The sequence below is a fragment of the Phocoena phocoena genome, chromosome 17 (assembly GCF_963924675.1).
Source record: "Phocoena phocoena chromosome 17, mPhoPho1.1, whole genome shotgun sequence".
Classification (NCBI taxonomy): domain Eukaryota; kingdom Metazoa; phylum Chordata; class Mammalia; order Artiodactyla; family Phocoenidae; genus Phocoena; species Phocoena phocoena.
Window position 1 is genome coordinate 79,867,880 of NC_089235.1, and position 17,498 is coordinate 79,885,377.

General features: G+C 66.6%; 2 protein-coding genes across 2 annotated transcripts in view; both read left to right on the forward strand.

Annotated features, from left to right (window-relative positions):
- Positions 1 to 17,498, forward strand: part of ZNF623 (zinc finger protein 623) — a 281,848-nt gene that overhangs the window by 58,027 nt on the left and 206,323 nt on the right.
- Positions 693 to 9,945, forward strand: RHPN1 (rhophilin Rho GTPase binding protein 1). Its single transcript, XM_065895723.1, has 15 exons — positions 693 to 752; positions 3,674 to 3,789; positions 4,733 to 4,861; positions 5,204 to 5,279; positions 5,870 to 5,947; positions 6,260 to 6,384; positions 6,474 to 6,640; positions 6,882 to 7,075; positions 7,422 to 7,578; positions 7,653 to 7,766; positions 8,075 to 8,269; positions 8,628 to 8,704; positions 8,912 to 9,058; positions 9,146 to 9,307; positions 9,781 to 9,945. The coding sequence occupies exons 1-15, from the start codon at positions 693 to 695 to the stop codon at positions 9,943 to 9,945; spliced, it is 1,962 nt and encodes a 653-aa protein (XP_065751795.1).

A 17,498-nucleotide genomic window follows, 5' to 3' on the forward strand; every position in this document is an offset into this window, starting at 1 on the left:
AGTAGGCTGGTCCTGGAGGCAAGTCAGTTCTAGAAGTAGGTTGTGAAAGCAAGATGATACTGGAAGCAGGTTGTGGAGGTGGGTTCTGGAGGAGGATTCTGGGGTGTGCGCTCCAGAGGAAGATTCTGGAAGCAGGTTCTGGAGGTGTGACAATGGACGGCCGACCATGGCACCTCACTGGGGCCAGGCCGGAGCCTGGGTACCCGCGCGGAGACAGGAAAGCGGACCTTAAGAGCTGCACGCGCGCTCGCGCTAGCAAAACCGTTAACCCCATTGCGGATGTTTTCGGACTAGTCCCGCGGAGGCCCCCCCGCCCCGCAGCCGGTGCGGGTGAAACCCGCGCAGCCCGGGGCCCTGCGCGGCGCAGTGTTTTTCCCTTATCCGCCGGTCGGCGGTTGCCAGGGGCGACCGCATTCCCCCGGGGCTCCGCGGGTGCGGGAGGGCGGGGCCTGGCCGCGGAACCACCTCCCTCGCACCCTGGTTGGCCAAGGCTGCTGTCCGTCGGAGTCCCCGCTGCCGCCGATTGGGCAGCGGAAAGTTTCGCACGCTCGGCGCCCAGCGCCCCGCCCCTCCAGCCGACTGGGCCACCCCCCCCACCCCCTCCGGGAGAGGGCAGTGCGGGATCCCGTGCGCCCGGGATTCCTGCGCCAGCGTTGGCTTCCAGGCGGGCGCGGCCCGAACGGCGGGCGGCAATGGTCCCTGAGGGGAGGCCGGACGGTGCGGGCGCCGGCGAGGAGAGCGCCCGGCTGCAGGCGGCGGGCAGCGTCCGCAAGGTGGGAGTGCCCCAGGGCGGGGGGCGCCGGGAGGTGGGGTGCCAGACCTGACGTGCTCCTGTGGCCATCTGACTCCGGCGGGCGCGGGACCGCCGGGTCGGCGCTGGCTTCTCCCGTACGAGCGCGCCGCTAGACTCCGGGGCGAACCCCGCATCTCGCTCGCCCCTAGAGGCAAGGTGGGCTTATCGCTGGGGAAACTGGGGCCCGGTGCGGAGCCAGAGCCCAGCTGTCTGCCTTTGCTGGGCTCCTCTCTAGCCCGTTTGGGGACCCCTCCTGTGTCGACCAGGAAAAGGTGGGAGCGCAAGTCCACCTCTTGGTTTTCTCCAACACTCAGGACCCCCTTCTGTGACAGGTGTTGGGCTCTGGTCAGTGACAGCCCGTGGCCCTAGTGTTTGTTCCTGGTGCCCATCATTCCTCCTTTTCTAGCTTTGCCCTCTCTCTCCTAGGGCTGTTCAGCTTTGCCCTGAGCACCCAGCTCTGTGTTTAATGAAACTTTTAGCAACAGGTGGCTGAAGCCTCGTGGGTACAGGAAATGGCTGGAGGATTGCCCAGCTAGGTGGTTTGTCCCTCCTCACCTACCCGCACCTCTGCCCCCTCCTGAAATCTCTGACCCCACGCGCTGTGGACTGTGGACCATTTCCAGGACGACTGGGGAAGCTCTGGAAGGAAGGGGGTGTGGAGACATTCGAGTCTGTGCCTGGGAAGGAGAGGGTGCTCTGGCTGCCTCCCTCTGCAGTCGGGGAGCCCAGTTGTCCCCAGGTGGTCAGCAAGAGCCTGCCCCAGTGTTTATGCCAGGCCTTGGGCATCCATGTCCCCAAGGGTTTTCAGTCTGGTGCATAGGGGGCACCTGCACCCACAAGGGTGTAAGGCCTGGCCCTGCTGACCATCTTGCTGATTGTTCCCAGGCCTGTGCTGGCATAGTTGTCCCCACACGTAGCCAGTTCTGGACACTGCCCATGCCATTTCCTCCTGGGCTTCTGGGGCTTCCGCTAGACCCATGCCATCAGGGCCATTGCAGGGAGGGTGTGGGGGGTTGCTCCTCTTCTCCGTCGGAGTGGAGGTTCTTCCACAAGTGGGTGAGCTGGCACATCCCTTTACCACCTGGTGCGGAAATGGGGGTGAGTGTGGCTCTCAGCCCGCCCAGCACTGCGGACTGGGCCATAAGCACACCTCCCATCCAGGTCACGCAGCCAATCTGCCTTCTGGAGGGAGCGTTAGGGTCACAAGGCCATGCGGGTGCTGGCTGCGGAGCTCAGAGGGGACCCTGGCTCAGAGGCCGTGGTCTCCCGCCTCCAGCACATCTCTCCGGGAGCACTTGACATTGGAGACAAACGAACTGTGTTGATGGGGACAGCCCTGCGGGGCTGGAGGTCTCTGCCCGGCACGTGGACCACCCCTCCCCAGGCAGACAGCTGTGCTGCTCACCCAGAACCCTTAGAACCTGCTGGAGCTTTGCAGTTGGACCCTCAGAGGGATCGGGATGTAGCTTCGGCTGTGGCCTGCCCCTCTGTCCCCAGATTCTCAGGCCTCCTGGAGGGGAGACTGCTCACACCCTCTGCTCATTCGCTCTTGCACCAAGTGGGTATGGGAGGCACCACGGAGAAGAGGCGCAGGCCAGTGGGAAGACAGACACTCAGCAAGCAGAGCAGAGAGAGGAGAGCTGTGTTTTGTCTTGTTCCATCCTGGTGCCACCCTGACGCCAGCCCCCTTCCCATCTACAGATGAGGGCCTGCCCAGGGCCCCACAGCAGGGAGTCCTCCAAGTTGATTGCTCCTTCTCCCATTGTCCAATGTGGACAAGTCCCCTCTCCCCAGTTACCTTGAAGCCTCCTATTCTTCAAGTCCCAGAAGAATGCCTCCTCCTGCAGGAAGTCTTCCCTGATTGATCTCTCCTGAGAATACTGGAGTGTGGAGGAGATGTTGGGCCATAATCCAAGGTGGCTATGCACCAGGAGCCTTGTCTGTGCAAGGGCGTGAGACCTTCTTTAGGGTGCCCCCTGCACGGGGCTGGGACAAACTAGAGCCCCCAGAAGGTGGGAAACTGCCCTGTGTGTGACAGTGGGGGCATGCTTCCTCAGATTTGCGGAAGACAGTGGCCATTGTAGGGAGGCCAGCGTCAGCCCCACATGAATAAAACTTCCCCTGTCTGTGCCATCAGGGCAGGGTCCTGGGAGGCACTGTGTTCTCGCCCCTGCTCCGTTCGGGGGCCAGGTGATCACCTGAGCCTGAGAGGACGTTGCCCAAGGAAGTACGTTCTGAGAAATCCTTTCCAACTCTTGGGCTGGTGACTGACCCAGACGGGAGGTCCTTAAATGGCCAGGAGGAGGTGTGGCACCTGTGGCTGCACCAGTCCCACTGGGGCCCTGAAGCCCCTCCCCTCACCAGAGGAAGCCTCTCACCCTCTGAACCTGCCGCAGGGCTCCCTGCTTGGGGCCCGGGACGTGGGCAGGCTGGCAGGTGGCCCACGTGCAGTACAGAACCCGCGCGGAGGCACTTCGGATGGTGGCCGTTGGGAGGCCTGGCTTGCTGCCTGTGAGCAGAGGGACCCTGGGCCTGTGGTTTGGAACGGAGCCCGGCAATGTTCAGCGTGGCCCAGGGGAGCCTCCTCTCTGTTAGCGCCCCAGCAGGAGCCGGCTGGGCATCCCCTCCAATTAAACGTGTGTGGCCTGGCATAATTGTGTGGGCGGGATGGGTCGTGGGGGTTACAGAAGGAATTCAAAAGTGCAGGAGGATGTGTGGTGCGTAATTGGCCATCTCCTGGTGGGAGCTCCAGGCTGGGCTGCTGAGACCCAGAGCCACACCGGACAGGCCCAGATTGTTCCCGGGGCCCCAGTCCCAGCCACATCCCCCACTGCCATGTCCTTGCTGGCCCGGCCCCCGTAACCTGTGGCCTCTCGGCAGGGCTGTGACCTCCTGGCAAATTCGCAGCACGGCTGCCTGCAGAGCCGCAGGGCCCAGATCCACCAGCAGATCAACAGGGAGCTGAGGATGCGGACGGGCGCCGAGAACCTATACAGGTGCGTGCTGGCTGCCTGGGACACCTGCCGCCGGCCGACCTGTGGGAAAACAGTGCCGTGTTCCCCGAGGTCCCTGCGAGGCAGGTGCATCCCGGGGCAGGGCAGTGACCCAGGTGGGTGCCTGGTCTTGTGGTCCACATGTGATTCCGTGACCGTGGCCTCCCATTCAGGCTCCTGAGAGGCAGGGCTGGGCCTCCCACTGGGGTCTGGGGCAGTCATGCCGCTCAGCTGAGACCCTCACAGGTGACTCAGGCCCCCACCTTGGTGGCCCAAACTGGCAGGGGTAGGCTCAGGGCCAGCCGAGTTCCGTTCCGTGCGGGGCTGGAGCAGGGCTTGAGGGGATGTCCCCACCAGTGTGCAGTGTGGGAGCCTTTGAGATGCACACGGTGACCAGCAGCTGTGTGCTGACCTTCCCACACGCCACTTCTACTGGTGATGGCCGGAAGCCCAGGGAGGAGGCCTGGCCTGCTTGAGTGCAGACTGCCAGTGAGTGCAGAACCAGCCCCGGGGCAGGGCTCGGCTGGGCCTTCCTGGACCTGTGGCCCCACTGGCAGGCACAGAGAGGGTCTGATCCCCGCCCCTCCAGGGAAGTTGGCTTCCGTTCGCTGTGGAGGGCAGGCTGAGCTGTGTCCTGGGGGCACGAGAGGTGGTGGAGGACACTTATGCCCTGGAAGCTCAGGGACCAAGGAGATGTGCTTGGGCCAGAGTCACGACATACCCGCATGGACAGGAATCTGCATGAACCACGGGGGTTTGCAGAGAAGGGGGAGGTCATCTGGCGGGCCCTGGACCCCACTGCTGCCCCCCAAGGGGGCTGGGCCCGTCAGCACATCACTCTGGGAGTGGGCTCCAGAGCTCAGGCTAGGGCAGGGGCTGCAGCGAAGCCCAGAGGCGTGGGTCCGCCTGCAGGGCTAGGGCTTCACCTCAGCCTGGCCTCCCCTAGAGCCACCAGCAATGCCCGGGTGAGGGAGACTGTGGCCCTGGAGCTGAGCTACGTCAACTCCAGCCTGCAGCTGCTGAAGGAGGAGTTGGAGGGGCTCGATGGCAACGTGGACGCCGACCAGCCCCCGAGGTGTGTGTGCACGCGTGTGCAAGGACACGGACTGGCCCCAGATGTGCGTGTGTGTGTGTGTGCAAGGACGCAGCCTGGCCCCAGAGGTACGTGTGCAAGGATGCGGAGCGGCCCCAGCGGTGCGTGTGCATGTGTGCGCAGAACAGCACACACCACGCGTGTGTGTGGGAGGACGTGATCCAGGACAGGGCGTGGTGGGACGTGTGTGGTGTGCAAGGACATGTACCATAATCAGAGGAGAGGCGTGTCCCGTGGGGCAGGAGTGGTAGCGGGTGGACTGCGTGGCCACTGGGGACAGCAGAGTCCAGCCTTAGAGCCCAGACTCGATGCTTCTGGTTCTAGCGAAGGTATCACTGTCCCCATGATCCCCCTGGGGCTGAAGGAGACCAAGCAGCTAGACTGGGCCACACCCCTGAAGGTGAGTGCTGGCCTGTGAGCCCTGGGCTCTGGGGGGTCTTTGGGGCTTCCTGGTCCAGCCGTCTCACGGAGATGAAGACTCTGAGGCCCAGAGAGGAGAGGGGTCTGCCCTGGAGCCACTTGGCCTCCCCAGGCTATGGGGGATTTGGATTGGGTGGGCTTTGCAGAAAGGCATGCACCCTGGGATGGGTGTCAGCAGAACTGGAGGCCCCAAGACGGCTGCAGGGTCCCTCTGGCGGGGGCCACCTCTTCCAGTCAGAGCCTGTGCTGAGAAAACCCGCTGGTTCCTGGGTCCTTGTTGGGGCTCGTGAGCCCGGCTGCCCTGGGTAGCTCGCCACTCCGGCCAGGCTGGCAGAAAGGTGCCTCGCCTCTCGGCCTCAGTCTCCTTGCCTGTCAAGTGGCAGGTAGCACTTGCCTCGTGGGGTTAATACGGGAATTCAAGTAGAAACATCACCAAGTCTCCAGGCCCCATATCTGCGGTGGGGGGCACCCACGCCAGTGTGTAGACCAGGGCCTCCCCTCGCTTCGGGTCCTCGCCCACATCGGGCTGGGAGACCTCAGGGAAGCCCGGCGCCTGTCCCTCCGAATCAGGAGCTGATCTCAGGGCACTTTGGAGAGGACACTGCTTCCTACGAGGCTGAAATCCGGGAGCTGGAGGACCTGCGGCAGGTGGGTGGGTGCCTCCCTGTCCGTAGGTGAGAAGACAGAGGCTCGGTGCTGCTGGCCCTTTGGGAATGGCTACTCTGTGCCTGTCCCCACCCCAGGGACCCTGCCTGGGTCTCTCGCCCCAATGCCCTGCACAGTCTCCTGGAGTGGCACATGTGGTCCACAGCAGCCCCTGGAAGGGCAGGTGTGACCGTGTCTACCCCTGGACCCTGGGGTGTTCTCCTGGGGCTGTGGCATTCAAGGGGATTCCCAGGGCGGTGTGCATACCATGAGGTGGGCTGGGGCCGTGGGACCCCGCTGACTTCCACCCGGCAGGCCATGCGGACCCCTAGCCGGAGCGAGGCGGGCCTGGAGCTGCTCACGGCCTACTACAATCAGCTGTGTTTCCAGGAGGCACGCTTTGTCACCCCTGCCAGGAGCCTGGGGCTGCTGTTCCACTGGTAGGGGCGGGGCGGGGTGGGGGGCGGCGGCCGCTCCTGAGACCCTGGCTTCTTGTGAGGGCTCTGCCCAGCCTGACCCGACCCTGCAGGTATGACTCACTGACGGGGGTTCCGGCCCAGCAGCGGGCCCTGGCCTTCGAGAAGGGCAGCGTGCTCTTCAACATCGGCGCCCTCCACACCCAGATCGGGGCTCGCCAGGACCGCTCCTGCCCCGAGGGCACCAGCTGTGCTGTGGAGGCCTTTCAGAGGGCTGCGGGTGAGAGCCGCCCGGGGCTGGGCCCCCAGCTGTGCCTGCGTGGTCCTCGCTTCCAGGCGTGAGGGGCAGAGCCTTCTCTGTGGCCAGAGCTAGGGGCCCAGTACGATGGCCCCCTAGCCCGAGGGGTCACACGCACAGGCCCTCTGTGGGGCGCAGAGGGTGCTCCCCAACCAGGGCCGAGCACATGGGGCGGGGGTGGGGTGGCCCCACCGTGCCACCCTGAGCCCCCTCCCCTCCGCAGGGGCCTTCAGCCTCCTGAGGGAGAACTTCTCCCACGCACCCAGCCCCGACATGAGCCCCGCCTCGCTCTCCATGCTGGAGCAGCTCATGACCGCTCAGGCCCAGGAGTGCGTCTTCGAGGGCCTCTTGCTGCAGGCCCCCGTGGCTCCCCATGACTGCCTGGCCCAGCTCCACCTGGCTCAGGAGGCCGCCCAGGTGAGGGCGGGGAGCCCGGCCAAGCTGCGGTGTCTCACTGAGCAGCAGGGCCTGGGTCGAGGGTGCCGGCTGGAGCTTAGGAGCAGAGCCAGGATCTGGGCGGGGGGGCGGGTACAGGGCCTCCTGTAGGGTCCCAGAGCCGGCTGTCAACCCCGAGATCCTGAGTCCCCGCCTCTGGGGCAACACCAATCAGGGCAGGAACCGGGGCCCTGCCCCTGAGCTCAGCCTGGCCTGGGGCAGGGCCGCTGGGACTTTGGTCGAAGCCAAGCCCCAGGGTGGGGAGAGGTGGGGGCCCAGGCCGCTGGGCTCGCGGGAGGCCCCACCATCCTGCCGTGTGCGCCAGCAGGTGGCGGCCGAGTACCGGCTGGTGCATCAGACCATGGCCCAGCCGCCCGTCCGGGACTACGTGCCCTTCCCCTGGACCACCCTGGTGCACGTGAAGGCCGAGTACTTCCGCGCCCTGGCCCACTACCACGCGGCCCTGGCCCTGTGTGACGGCGCCCGTGAGTGCCCCGCCCCGCACGCCCGTGTGCCGGCAGGGCCCCGCTGGCGCCTCACCGCCCTCTCTGACCCACAGCGGTGGCGGAGGCGGAGCTTCCAGCCCTCGAGCAGATCTTCCTCGGGCTCCCGGCCTCGTCTGAGCCCCGGGGCCCCGCCCTGCCCCAGGAGCAGGAGGACCGCCGGAAGCTGGGTGAGGCGGCGGGGCGCTGGGGCCTCCGCGGGCGTGAATGACCCACTCCACCCTGTCATCCCCAGCCCTGATGCCCCGGCACTGGCGGGTGGGGTCCCCAGCTCGGGCGGCGTCGGGAGGGGGCGGGGGCAGGGGGGGCGAGCCACACACGGCGGCAGCTCTTTCGCGGCTCAGACCTGCCGTCGGGCCCTCAGGATGAGCCCAGAAGCCCTCGCTTGCCCTCGTCTCGCAGCACCTGGTGGTGGGGGAGCTGGGGCCCAGCCTGGAAGGGCCGGGCAGGCAGCGTGTGACAGCTCTGTCCCGTGCAGGCAAGGCCCACCTGAAGCGGGCCATCCTGGGTCAGGAGGAGGCCCTGCGGCTGCATGCCGTGTGCCGGGCCCTGCGCAGGGTGGACCTGCTGCAGGTCGTGCTGGCCCAGGCGCTGCGGCGCTCTCTGGCCAAGTACTCGGAACTCGACCTCGAGGACGACTTCTGTGAGGCCGCCGAGGCCCCTGACGTTCGGCGTGAGCAGCCAGGCCCCTTGGGTGGGTGTGTCCTGGCCCCCGGGGGGCGGGGGGCGGAGGCCTCCTGGCGAGCAACTGCCATTTGCCACAGAGCTATGGGCCCTGGAAGGAGGAGCAGGGCAGTTGGCGGGGGAGCCGTGATGGCAGCTCCACGCCCCCCTCTCCCTGCACCTGGGACCCCCAAGAACCACCCCCTGGGGCTCCTCCTGCTGGTGGCCCACAGAGGGGCCGGTGTGCACGGGCTGCACTTCGGGTCACCCACTCTGCTCTGGCCGAGCCACACCTGGCTGCTTCCCAGGGTTCTGGGGCCGTGAGCCTTGGGCTCAGCCACGCCCTCCCTTCCCCTTCACCCTTTCAGCTAAGACGCAGCGGAGGCCGGAGGGCAGGGCACCCAGCTTCTCCCGGGTGAAGGTGGCTGACATCTTCCATCGGCTGGTGAGCACCCCTCCCGGGCCACCCCCACCTCGGCTCTGCCCTGCGTTTTCAGGCAGGCCCTCGATGGTGGCCCAGCCCTGCCCGGCCCCCTTGCAGACCCTGCTGGTTCCTGTCCCCAAATGTGGAGATCGGGGCGAGGGTGCTCCAGGCCGGGGCTCCCCCGAGTGTGGCAGCCCAGCCAAGCCTCTGACCTCTGACCGCCCCCAGGGGCCCCTGTCCGTGTTCTCAGCCAAGAACCGCTGGCGGCTGGCGGGGCCCATCCATGTGGCCCGCGGAGAGGGGGGCTTCGGCTTCACGCTGCGGGGCGACGCGCCCGTTCTCATCGCTGCTGTCGTCCCGGGGGGCCGGGCCGCGGTAAGGGGGTGCCTTACCGGGAAGGGGGGAGATGGGCCTGGCCAGGGGTGGAGGGGTGCCCGCGGGACTCTCCCTGTCTCCCTGCAGGCGGCCGGCCTGAAGGAGGGTGATTACATCGTGTCGGTGAACGGGCAGCCGTGCAGGTGGTGGAGGCACGCGGACGTGGTGGCCCAGCTGAGGGGCGTGGGCGGCGAGGGCGTGAGTCTGCAGGTGGTGACGCTGCTGCCCGGCACCGAGCCGCCTGGCTCGGTGAGCCCTGGGGCCCGGGGGGGGCCCCTAACTCCCTGTCCCGCCCCGGCCCCGGGCCTTCCGCCAAGCCCCCAACGTCCACAGATGCCAGCCAAGCCGCCTGGCTCGGTGAGCCCCGGGGCCCAGGGTGGGGCCCCTAACTCCCTGTCCCGCCCCGGCCCGGGGCCTTCCGCCAAGCCCCCCACGTCCGCAGATGCCAGGAGGGCACTCGGGGGACCTTCCAGGCAGCAGCCACCTATGCTGCGGCCTCCGCCTGGTGGCAGCTCCTGCCCTTGACAAGGCCCCAGCCCACCCCTCAGCCGGCTTCCACCCTCCTGGAGGCCCCGGGGCGCCCCGCCGCATGGCCGCCCTCCCAGGAACCCCGCCACGTGCCCCCGAATACCACCCGGCTCACCCCTGTCGCACTCACCAGGCTGGCCACAAGCAGGCCAGGCCAGGGTGCCGACCGATACCCATTTCCATCCCGAACACAGGGGGACCGCCGGCCAGCCCTGGGGGCGCTTCTGAGGAGCCAGAAGGAGCGTGGCCGGGAGACACCAGGGCCCGCACAAGCCAGCCCCAGGCCCCTCCTGGGCTGGAACCGCAAGGCCAAGAGGGGCAAGGCTGGAAGGAGGCTGTCCCCAGCCCCACACCCCTGAGCCGGGCTGCCCAGGCCGGCAGTGAGGGGCCAGCTCTCCCCACACCCCAGCCCCAGCACAGGGTCCAGCTGACTGGGAGTGAGGACCCCATGCACGCCTTCCTGACCCCAGAGCACCTTCGGGCCAGTTTGCTGCCCCACCCAGTGCCCAGAGCTGCCCATTAAAGACATTGTGAGATGAGGTGTGTCCGAGCCCAGTGATGTGGGCCAGGTGCTGCCCCCCGATACGGGAAGTGTCACAGTCGCCTCTGGACGCCGACTCCCGAGTGCCAGGAGGCTGCCCCTGGGCTGCCCTGTCCTCCTGCGCCCCAGGTGCCTACTTGAGGGCAGCTTCCCAGGTGGGGGTGTCCGGCTGCCCTTCTTGGATCCTGAAGGAGCCGTCCCCAGAGAGCCAGGCAGGCTGCGGTGATGTGTCGCCAGCGGGTCCCTGCAGCCCAGATGCCCACTGCCCCCTGTGCTGGGTTCCTGAGGCCCCTCAGCTGAGCTCTCCCCATCCCCCCCCCAGCATGCCGTATCTCGTCCACACCCTCCCTCAGGACTGGCTCCGCCCCAAGCCAAGCTTCTGTTTGGCCCCCAGTGATTCCTTCTGGGCACCCCTCCCACTGGCCCACCTGGCGCCCAACAGGCTGGAGAAGGCTCAGCTACCTTCCTGCCCTGCCCCTCCCTCCACACAGCAGCCTGGAGTGCCCACAGCACTGCCTCCCATCTGATCGGGGTCCCAGCCAAGGCCAACTACTGCAACACCTTTTACTGTCCCTCCGTGGACAGAATGGGGACCCATCCCTGCTTCCGTCCCTCCTGTCCCCTCATCCTGACCCCTTCTGCGTCGAGGGCCTAGATCTGATCCCAGCCCTGCACCTGCAGTCCAGTCCTTTACCAAGCTGCCAGCCAGGCCCATCTCCCGCCCTCACTTCCCATCTGGCCAAGCTCCACCTGCCCTCACCCTGTCTCTGCCCTCACCCCGCCAAGCCCCACCCAATCCTGCCAGGCTCTGCCCCACCTGTCCTCGCCCTGCAGTTGAGCCTGGGCGTCTGAGGCCCCTGCTCCAGCCTCGGGCAGGTGTCTGCGGGGCCGTTTCATCCTCCTGCACCTGAGCCCACCACTGAGGGGTGCCCCCAGCCCACTCTAGCCCCCTTGGACTCCTCCCCAGCCCCTTTGGCACTGAACTGGGCTCCTCAGACCGTGAGCCTTCAGTGTTCCCCCCCAGCCATGCATACTGGTGGACGGCCCCCAGAGACCACGGCGGCCACACTCTCCTGGGTCCCGCGGTGGTATGGCTCAGGATCTGGCCCCAAAAAGAGGAGTGAGAGGTGGGACGGGGTGCCGCCTGCAGCCCTAGGCAGGTTAGGGTTGGGGGGGGTCAGGGGTCCCCGTGGCCACCAGGGGGCAGCCGCTGCCCACTTAAGTGCAGTGCAGGTTTGGGGAAGGGCAAGCAGCAGACCCAGGAGAGCAAGGAAGCCCCCCTGCAGACCAAGGCCCAGCCACCCCCGTCTCCGGGCATCATCCCTGTCCCCTCTGTGAGGTCCCCAGGCAGGAGCAACCCTGTAGGGGGGCCAGGCAGCCCTGGCCCCTGCCATCCACCACCTTCTTTAGCATTACTGGGGCAGGGGAGTGAGTGGGCGGGGGGCGGTGAGAGTGTGAGGGAATGGGTAAGTGGGTGTGATGAGGGCATGCAGCTTTCGGAGTGGGATGGCAGGGCTGCGCCACCTGCCGGAGCCTAGGGACAGGGCATCCAGGTGCATCCCTCCCCGACCCACCTGCCCCTCCTGGGAGAATGCCCCTCTCAGCAGAACGGCCAAGGTCACCTCTGCACTTACTAATTTGATTAATAAAACTGTGCATCAAGGAAGCATTACCCGCTAATCGGGGACGACAGGGCTGGCAGGTCCTGTCCAGGACTCAGCAACTTCCCTGCTTCCAGCAGCCGATCTGGACCCAAGAGGGGCTGGGACTGGGCACGGAGCTGCTACCTGCTTCTCGCCCCAGGCAGGTGGGGAGGGCCCCTTGCCAAGGACCAGACCCTCCCCATGCGGACAGCCGGTGGTGCATGCCCCACCAGGGCCTTCCCAGCCCCTCCCTTGCCCTGCACAAGTGGCCTGCCTCCAGGCCCTCAGGCAAGCCAGGGCCTTTGCTCCCCTGGGTCAGGTGGGGCTGGGCATCGAGGGGAGCCCCAGCTCTCCAGGAAGCAGTGAACCCACTTTCCAGATGGGAAAGTAGGTGCTGAGCGTGGGGCACGGACCAACTGGCGTCCCCCAGGGCCAGTGGAGGCTCTGCCCACACGTTTCCAGCCACTTGGGGCACCTGTCAGCTGTTCCTGGACGCCGAGAGTACTGCCACCCTGTGTCCAGCACACCTCAGCATGCAGCACACGGCCCACCCAGTCTCCCTGGCATCTCCCTAGTGTCCCTGGACGGCTGAGTTGGCCAAAGGCGGAGTCCTGGGCTGGCTCCAGGAGGCCTTGGGGATGAGGTCATGGACACGACTCTGGGCCTGGCAGGACCCCCGGCAGTCAGTCGTGGCCTGACCCCCACCCTGAGGGCAATACTGCACCCCCGTGGGGGCAGGACTCAGAACAAGCTGGCAGTGGCCTGTCTAGCACCCGAGGGTGAGTCCCGCTACACACAACATCAGACTGGGGTCGTGTGAGCGCCTGGCCCAGCCCAGGAGTGAAGCAGGCGGCTGAGGGGCTTCTCCGTGCGTGCCGGGGGGCCGTCCAGGCTGGGAGAGGGGCTATGCCCCAAGGGCCCACCTGGGCTGAGTCCTCTCCCCAGTGGCAGTGGGCTGCCCTGAGGGGCTGACGCGTGGGGATCCGCACACAGTGGGGCTGGGGGTGAGAAGGCGCGCGCCTGCCCAGCCCATCCGCTCTGCCCTGACGTGTCTAGGCGCTCCGGCCCTTCCCAGCTGCCTGCCCCGTAACAGCGCCCCAGCCCCATTCTGCCCTGTGCTCTGTGCCCCCTCAGTTCCAAGCTGGGATGTGCTCAGCCTTCCTCAGATGTGGCCACGTCTCAGGTCGGTCACGGCTCTAAACCCCCCACTTTCTGGTCCAGCCACATCCCGTTGTCGCGATGCCCCGGATGGGCCGTGGGCCACAGACAGGGACGGCGCCGGCTCATCCGCAAGCTCCACAAATACCTGGGAAGGTGCAGCCGCCTGGTGCGAGTGTCCCGTGCACGTGCCACCCGGGGAGGGAGGGTGAGGGCCGGGAGCTTCTGAGGCGGCAGCGGGACACTGCCCCTGTCCCCGTGCCCAGCGCGGGGAGGGCCCGGGAGGGCTTGGGAGAGCGTGGGGCTGAGGGCGTGCGCTGAGCAGCGTGCACGCGGAGCTCCCCGGCGCGCGCCCGGGCCGCCCCGGCCGCCGCCCCCGCCCCCGCCCCACGCAGGGACGTCTCATTTTCCAGAGCGGTCTCGCGCTGCGCGGGGAGGTTGGGCTGAGCGCACGCTGTGATCGTTTTGCTTTGCCAACAGAAAACTGCCGCGAGGGGAAAAGGCAAACTCCCTTTCGCTTGGGTCAGCAGTGAGCGCAGCAGATTAATGCGAGGAGAGGCGTGGGCGCGGAAGGAAGGGAGCCCCGAGGCGGAGGCGGGAGGGCCGGGGAGGGGGTGGGGCGCAGGGGTCACAGGGGAGGGCCAGGCGGAGGACAGGTGTCAGGGCCGCCGGCTGGGGGGACCCCTCCTGGCTTCGCTCTTCCCCCGTACCCCCTCGATTCACTTCTCCCAGGGCTCCCACCGCACCCCACCCCCACCCGCACCCAGCCCAGCCCCGTCCACCTCCGCCCAGGGCCCTGGGGATCCAGAAGTGGGGTGCGTGGGAGGCAGTTAAGTGGGAGAAGCAGCCGCTCCGACCCCGAGCTCCTGGTGGGGCCGAGTCCCCAAGGCCCTGCTGAGAAGGCTGGGTTAGAGGTCTGCCGGCCCTCATGGAGGCCGGGAGGTAGGGCTCCAGCGTTGGGGTGTCCCGTAGGGACCCAAGACCAAGAAGCCCGAGGCACACTGCTCCCAGCATCCCAAGACAGAGCTTTTGTTGGAGAAGCTGAACTTGCTGCCTGACCGCAGAGGGCTCAATGGTGGCCCCCAAAAGATACAGCCACCCAGAACCTGTGAATGTGCCCTTGTGTGGAAAAAGGATCTTTGCAGATGTATTCAAGTTACGGATCTTGGGATGAGATCATCCTGATTACCCGGTGGGCCCTGAATCCACTGACACGTTTCCCAGTAAGAGACAGAAGAGGAGAGGCCGTGTGAAGACTCGGGCAGAGACTGGAGTGCTGAGGCCGCAGCCTAGGAGCACCTGGGGACACCAGAAGCGGAAGGGACCAAGAAGGGTCCTCCCCTCCAGCCTGCGAGAGAGCACAGCCCTGCTGACACTTCCATCTCAGACTTTTGGCCTCCAGAACTGGGAGAGAACAAGTTTCTGGTGTTTTAAGCTTCCGAGTTTAGGGTAATTGGTTAGAACAGCAGCAGGAAGCCAATAAGCCGACCTCACACAAATCCCCGTGTTTCCGGGCCTCAGTTTGTCCTTCCGTAGGATGGACAACAGGGCCTCAGGTGTTGGATTAGAGGGATGGGCTCAGCCCAGCTGTCCATGAGAAGCATCTCCCACTTCTGGAAAGCCCGCCCCACCCCCAGATTCTGAAGCACGTGGCTGGGGCACTCGGTCACAATGGCCTGAACATCTGCGTTTCGGGACTGTCCAGCTAGAGACGGACCGAGTGGATGAGGCAGCCACAGACATCCCCCACCCTGCTCACCTCCCTCGGTCTCAGAGTCCTGGGGGCTCAGAGCCTTCTGTGGCTGGCTCCCAGGTGACTGTGTGCCTCTGAGGCATCTCACCACCCCTCAGACAGGCCATGGGCTCAGCCCCAGGGGGAGGTGGGAGACCGTTCTCTCGGTGGCTGGTGAGGCCTCGCTCAGAGCCCGTGTGAAGCAGCCCGGCCACGCCCCTGGCTGTGTGTGTTAGGGGGGTCTGAGGCCTGGGGCGCTGCCCAGGCTCAGCCAGCACCCCATCCCACCCCCGCCCCCACCAGGGCCAGGCACCTGAGCAAGCTTTGCCCTCTTCCCTGGGGCCGGGGTCTGTGCGTTCAGCTGTCGTGCAGGTGAGCCTACCTCACCGAGCTCCTATGGGGGGCGATGGACCCAAATACAGTTGCCCCCAGGCAAACTTAGAAGGCTCGACTGGGGCCGTCCAAGGAAGTGGAGTGGAGGTGACTTGGGTCAGGGTCAGTAGTCGGTGTGGCCGCTGAGGGAACGGGCAGTGCACGGGTTTAGAGGACACTGAACCCCGCCCCCCCCCACGAGCCCCCATCTCCCAGCACCAGGGGTGAGGGTCTCCCGGGGCAACCTCGGCCGCCCCTTCTGTGGCCGCGGGCCTCCTGGTGCGAGGGAAAGGAGAGCCGCCCTGCCCCTGCGGGGCAGCCCCGAAACACCCCTCCCCTCCCTGCACCTGCCACGACAGAGCCACCTCTTCAGGGGGTGCTCCTGGAACCCCTCGGCGGAATCCCGGCCAAACATCTCTGCCTGGCCAGTCTCCTGGGACAGAGGGTCCCTGGGCTCACAGCCCAGGAGGGACAGGGGAGGAGTGGAGGGGACAGTGGCTCACGGAGTCCTCAGGGACCAGAGCACACCCAGCTCTCTGCTCTGGTGGCTGGGAGAAGTCCTGTGCCTCTGGCCTGATATATCGCTCTCTGCTGACTCCGGGCCGCCAGCCCTGCCCTGCCCCCCCGCAGCTGTGCCAGTGTCTGGAAGCCTCCTCTGCTTGCTCCAGTACGGCTTAAGCTCATGAGAACCCCCACTATGTCCCTCCCCCTCCTCTCCTCCCCCTTCCTCCCTTCCCCTGCTTCTTCCCAGCCTCCCCTCCCCAGGGCCTGCACTCTCTCAGTGGCACCTAGGACCAGGTGGGCACGGTCCTCACCTGCCCCTGAGTGGAGATGAGGCAGGATGTGTGGGAAGGAGGGCAGGTGGGCTCCCAGAGGGGGCGGGGAAGGACGAGACAGAACTGCCCAGCTGAAGCCCAAGGCCCCACTTGGAAGGGGCTGTCCCTGGGGCGCCCTGTCCCAGCCTGCGAAGAACGCATCGCTGGGTCTCAGTTTCCCTACCTGAGAGCTCAGAGCCCTGCTGCGGCGGGGTGGGGGGCAGCGACGTCTGGGAGTCCTGCGTCCCTCCCGGAGCGGACGTGCCCGCCGTCACTCCCTCCTCTCCGGACGCTGACTGTGGACTGAGCCAGGTCCCGCACACTTGGCCCACGGCACCACCACGGAGCGCAGGAGGAAGCACCGGGCCGGGAGGGCGGGGTCAGCCCCGGAAAGGCAGGAAGGACCCTCCTCACTTCCTGGATCCCCTCCGAGGCTCCTGGGCCTTCAGAGGAGCAAAGAGGAGCCGGCCTCCGCCCACCTGCTGCCTCTCCCCTCCCCTCCCCTCCCTCCCCTCCCCACCTCCCCCCCCAGCCAAGACTCCCCTTTGCCCCCTTCGCCTGCTCCACTTGCCCCATTGCTCCAGCCAACGTTCGGACCAGTAACAGCTCCACCTCTGTCTTCACCAGCACCGTGGCCGCTGCCGGCCAGTAGCAGCACGTCCACCCGCACCCCGTCCCCACGGCCGTCAGCACCGTCACCTCCACACTGTCCCCGGCATCCACACGTCATGTCCCCCGTACTGCGTCTCCATCACTTGACCAGCAACACCGTCACCGCCATGGCCGACAGCCACATCAGTGTCACTGCTGACTCGGTCTTAATTCCCTCAGCGGCCACGACACGCCACCTTTACAAGTCCCTGGCCAGGCTCTCCTTCACCATCGTCCCTTCTTCTGGACAGAGGACCTCAGGTTGGGGCCAGTCAGTGCTGGCGTGATGACAACAGGGTCCAGAGCTCGCCTAGGATCAGCTCAGGAGGGCCACCAGAACCCCGCTCAGCTTGCATCACTGAGCTGTGCTCTAGGCGCTAAGAGGTGAAGCCAGGCCCGGCCCTGGGGGGCTGACCACCGATGGGGCTGAGACACGCGTCTCAGGGCGGTGGCAGCGACAAGCGCAGGGAGCTTTGGGAGCCCACGGGGCCTTCACCCCCTGCCCAGTTTCAGGTTGGTCCCTGGGGACGGGGGGATGAGGAGAACCTAGAAGGGGCAGGAGGCAGCTTGGCAGAGAGAGGCAGGGCCAAGGTGCCTGGGGTGGGGCTGGGGGCCGGGACTCACCCCACCAGGTGGGCCCCTGCCTGGGGGAGGGCGTAACTCCAGGGCTGCACCCCACTCCCGGAGGGCCCCCGGCGGCCTGAACACTGAGGACCAGGGCTCACAGGTCCAGGAGCACATCTGTGAGGCCATGTGGTGGCGCTAGGCCGGATGTGGTGGGGCTGTGGTTCCAGGAGGACAAGCAGGTTTGGGTGGGTCAGCTCAAGGTAGACCCACTGGACTTGGGCTGCCAGTGGGCACAAGGAGCGTGTCCAGGGAGCCGCTGGGCGTGGTCTGGGGCTGGAGGGAGAGGGTGGGTTGTGGGGGGGCCCTGGAGGGTTACCTGAAGCCCTGGGAGAGGGTGGTGGGGCTGGAGGAGTCGGGGACAGCCTGGAGACCC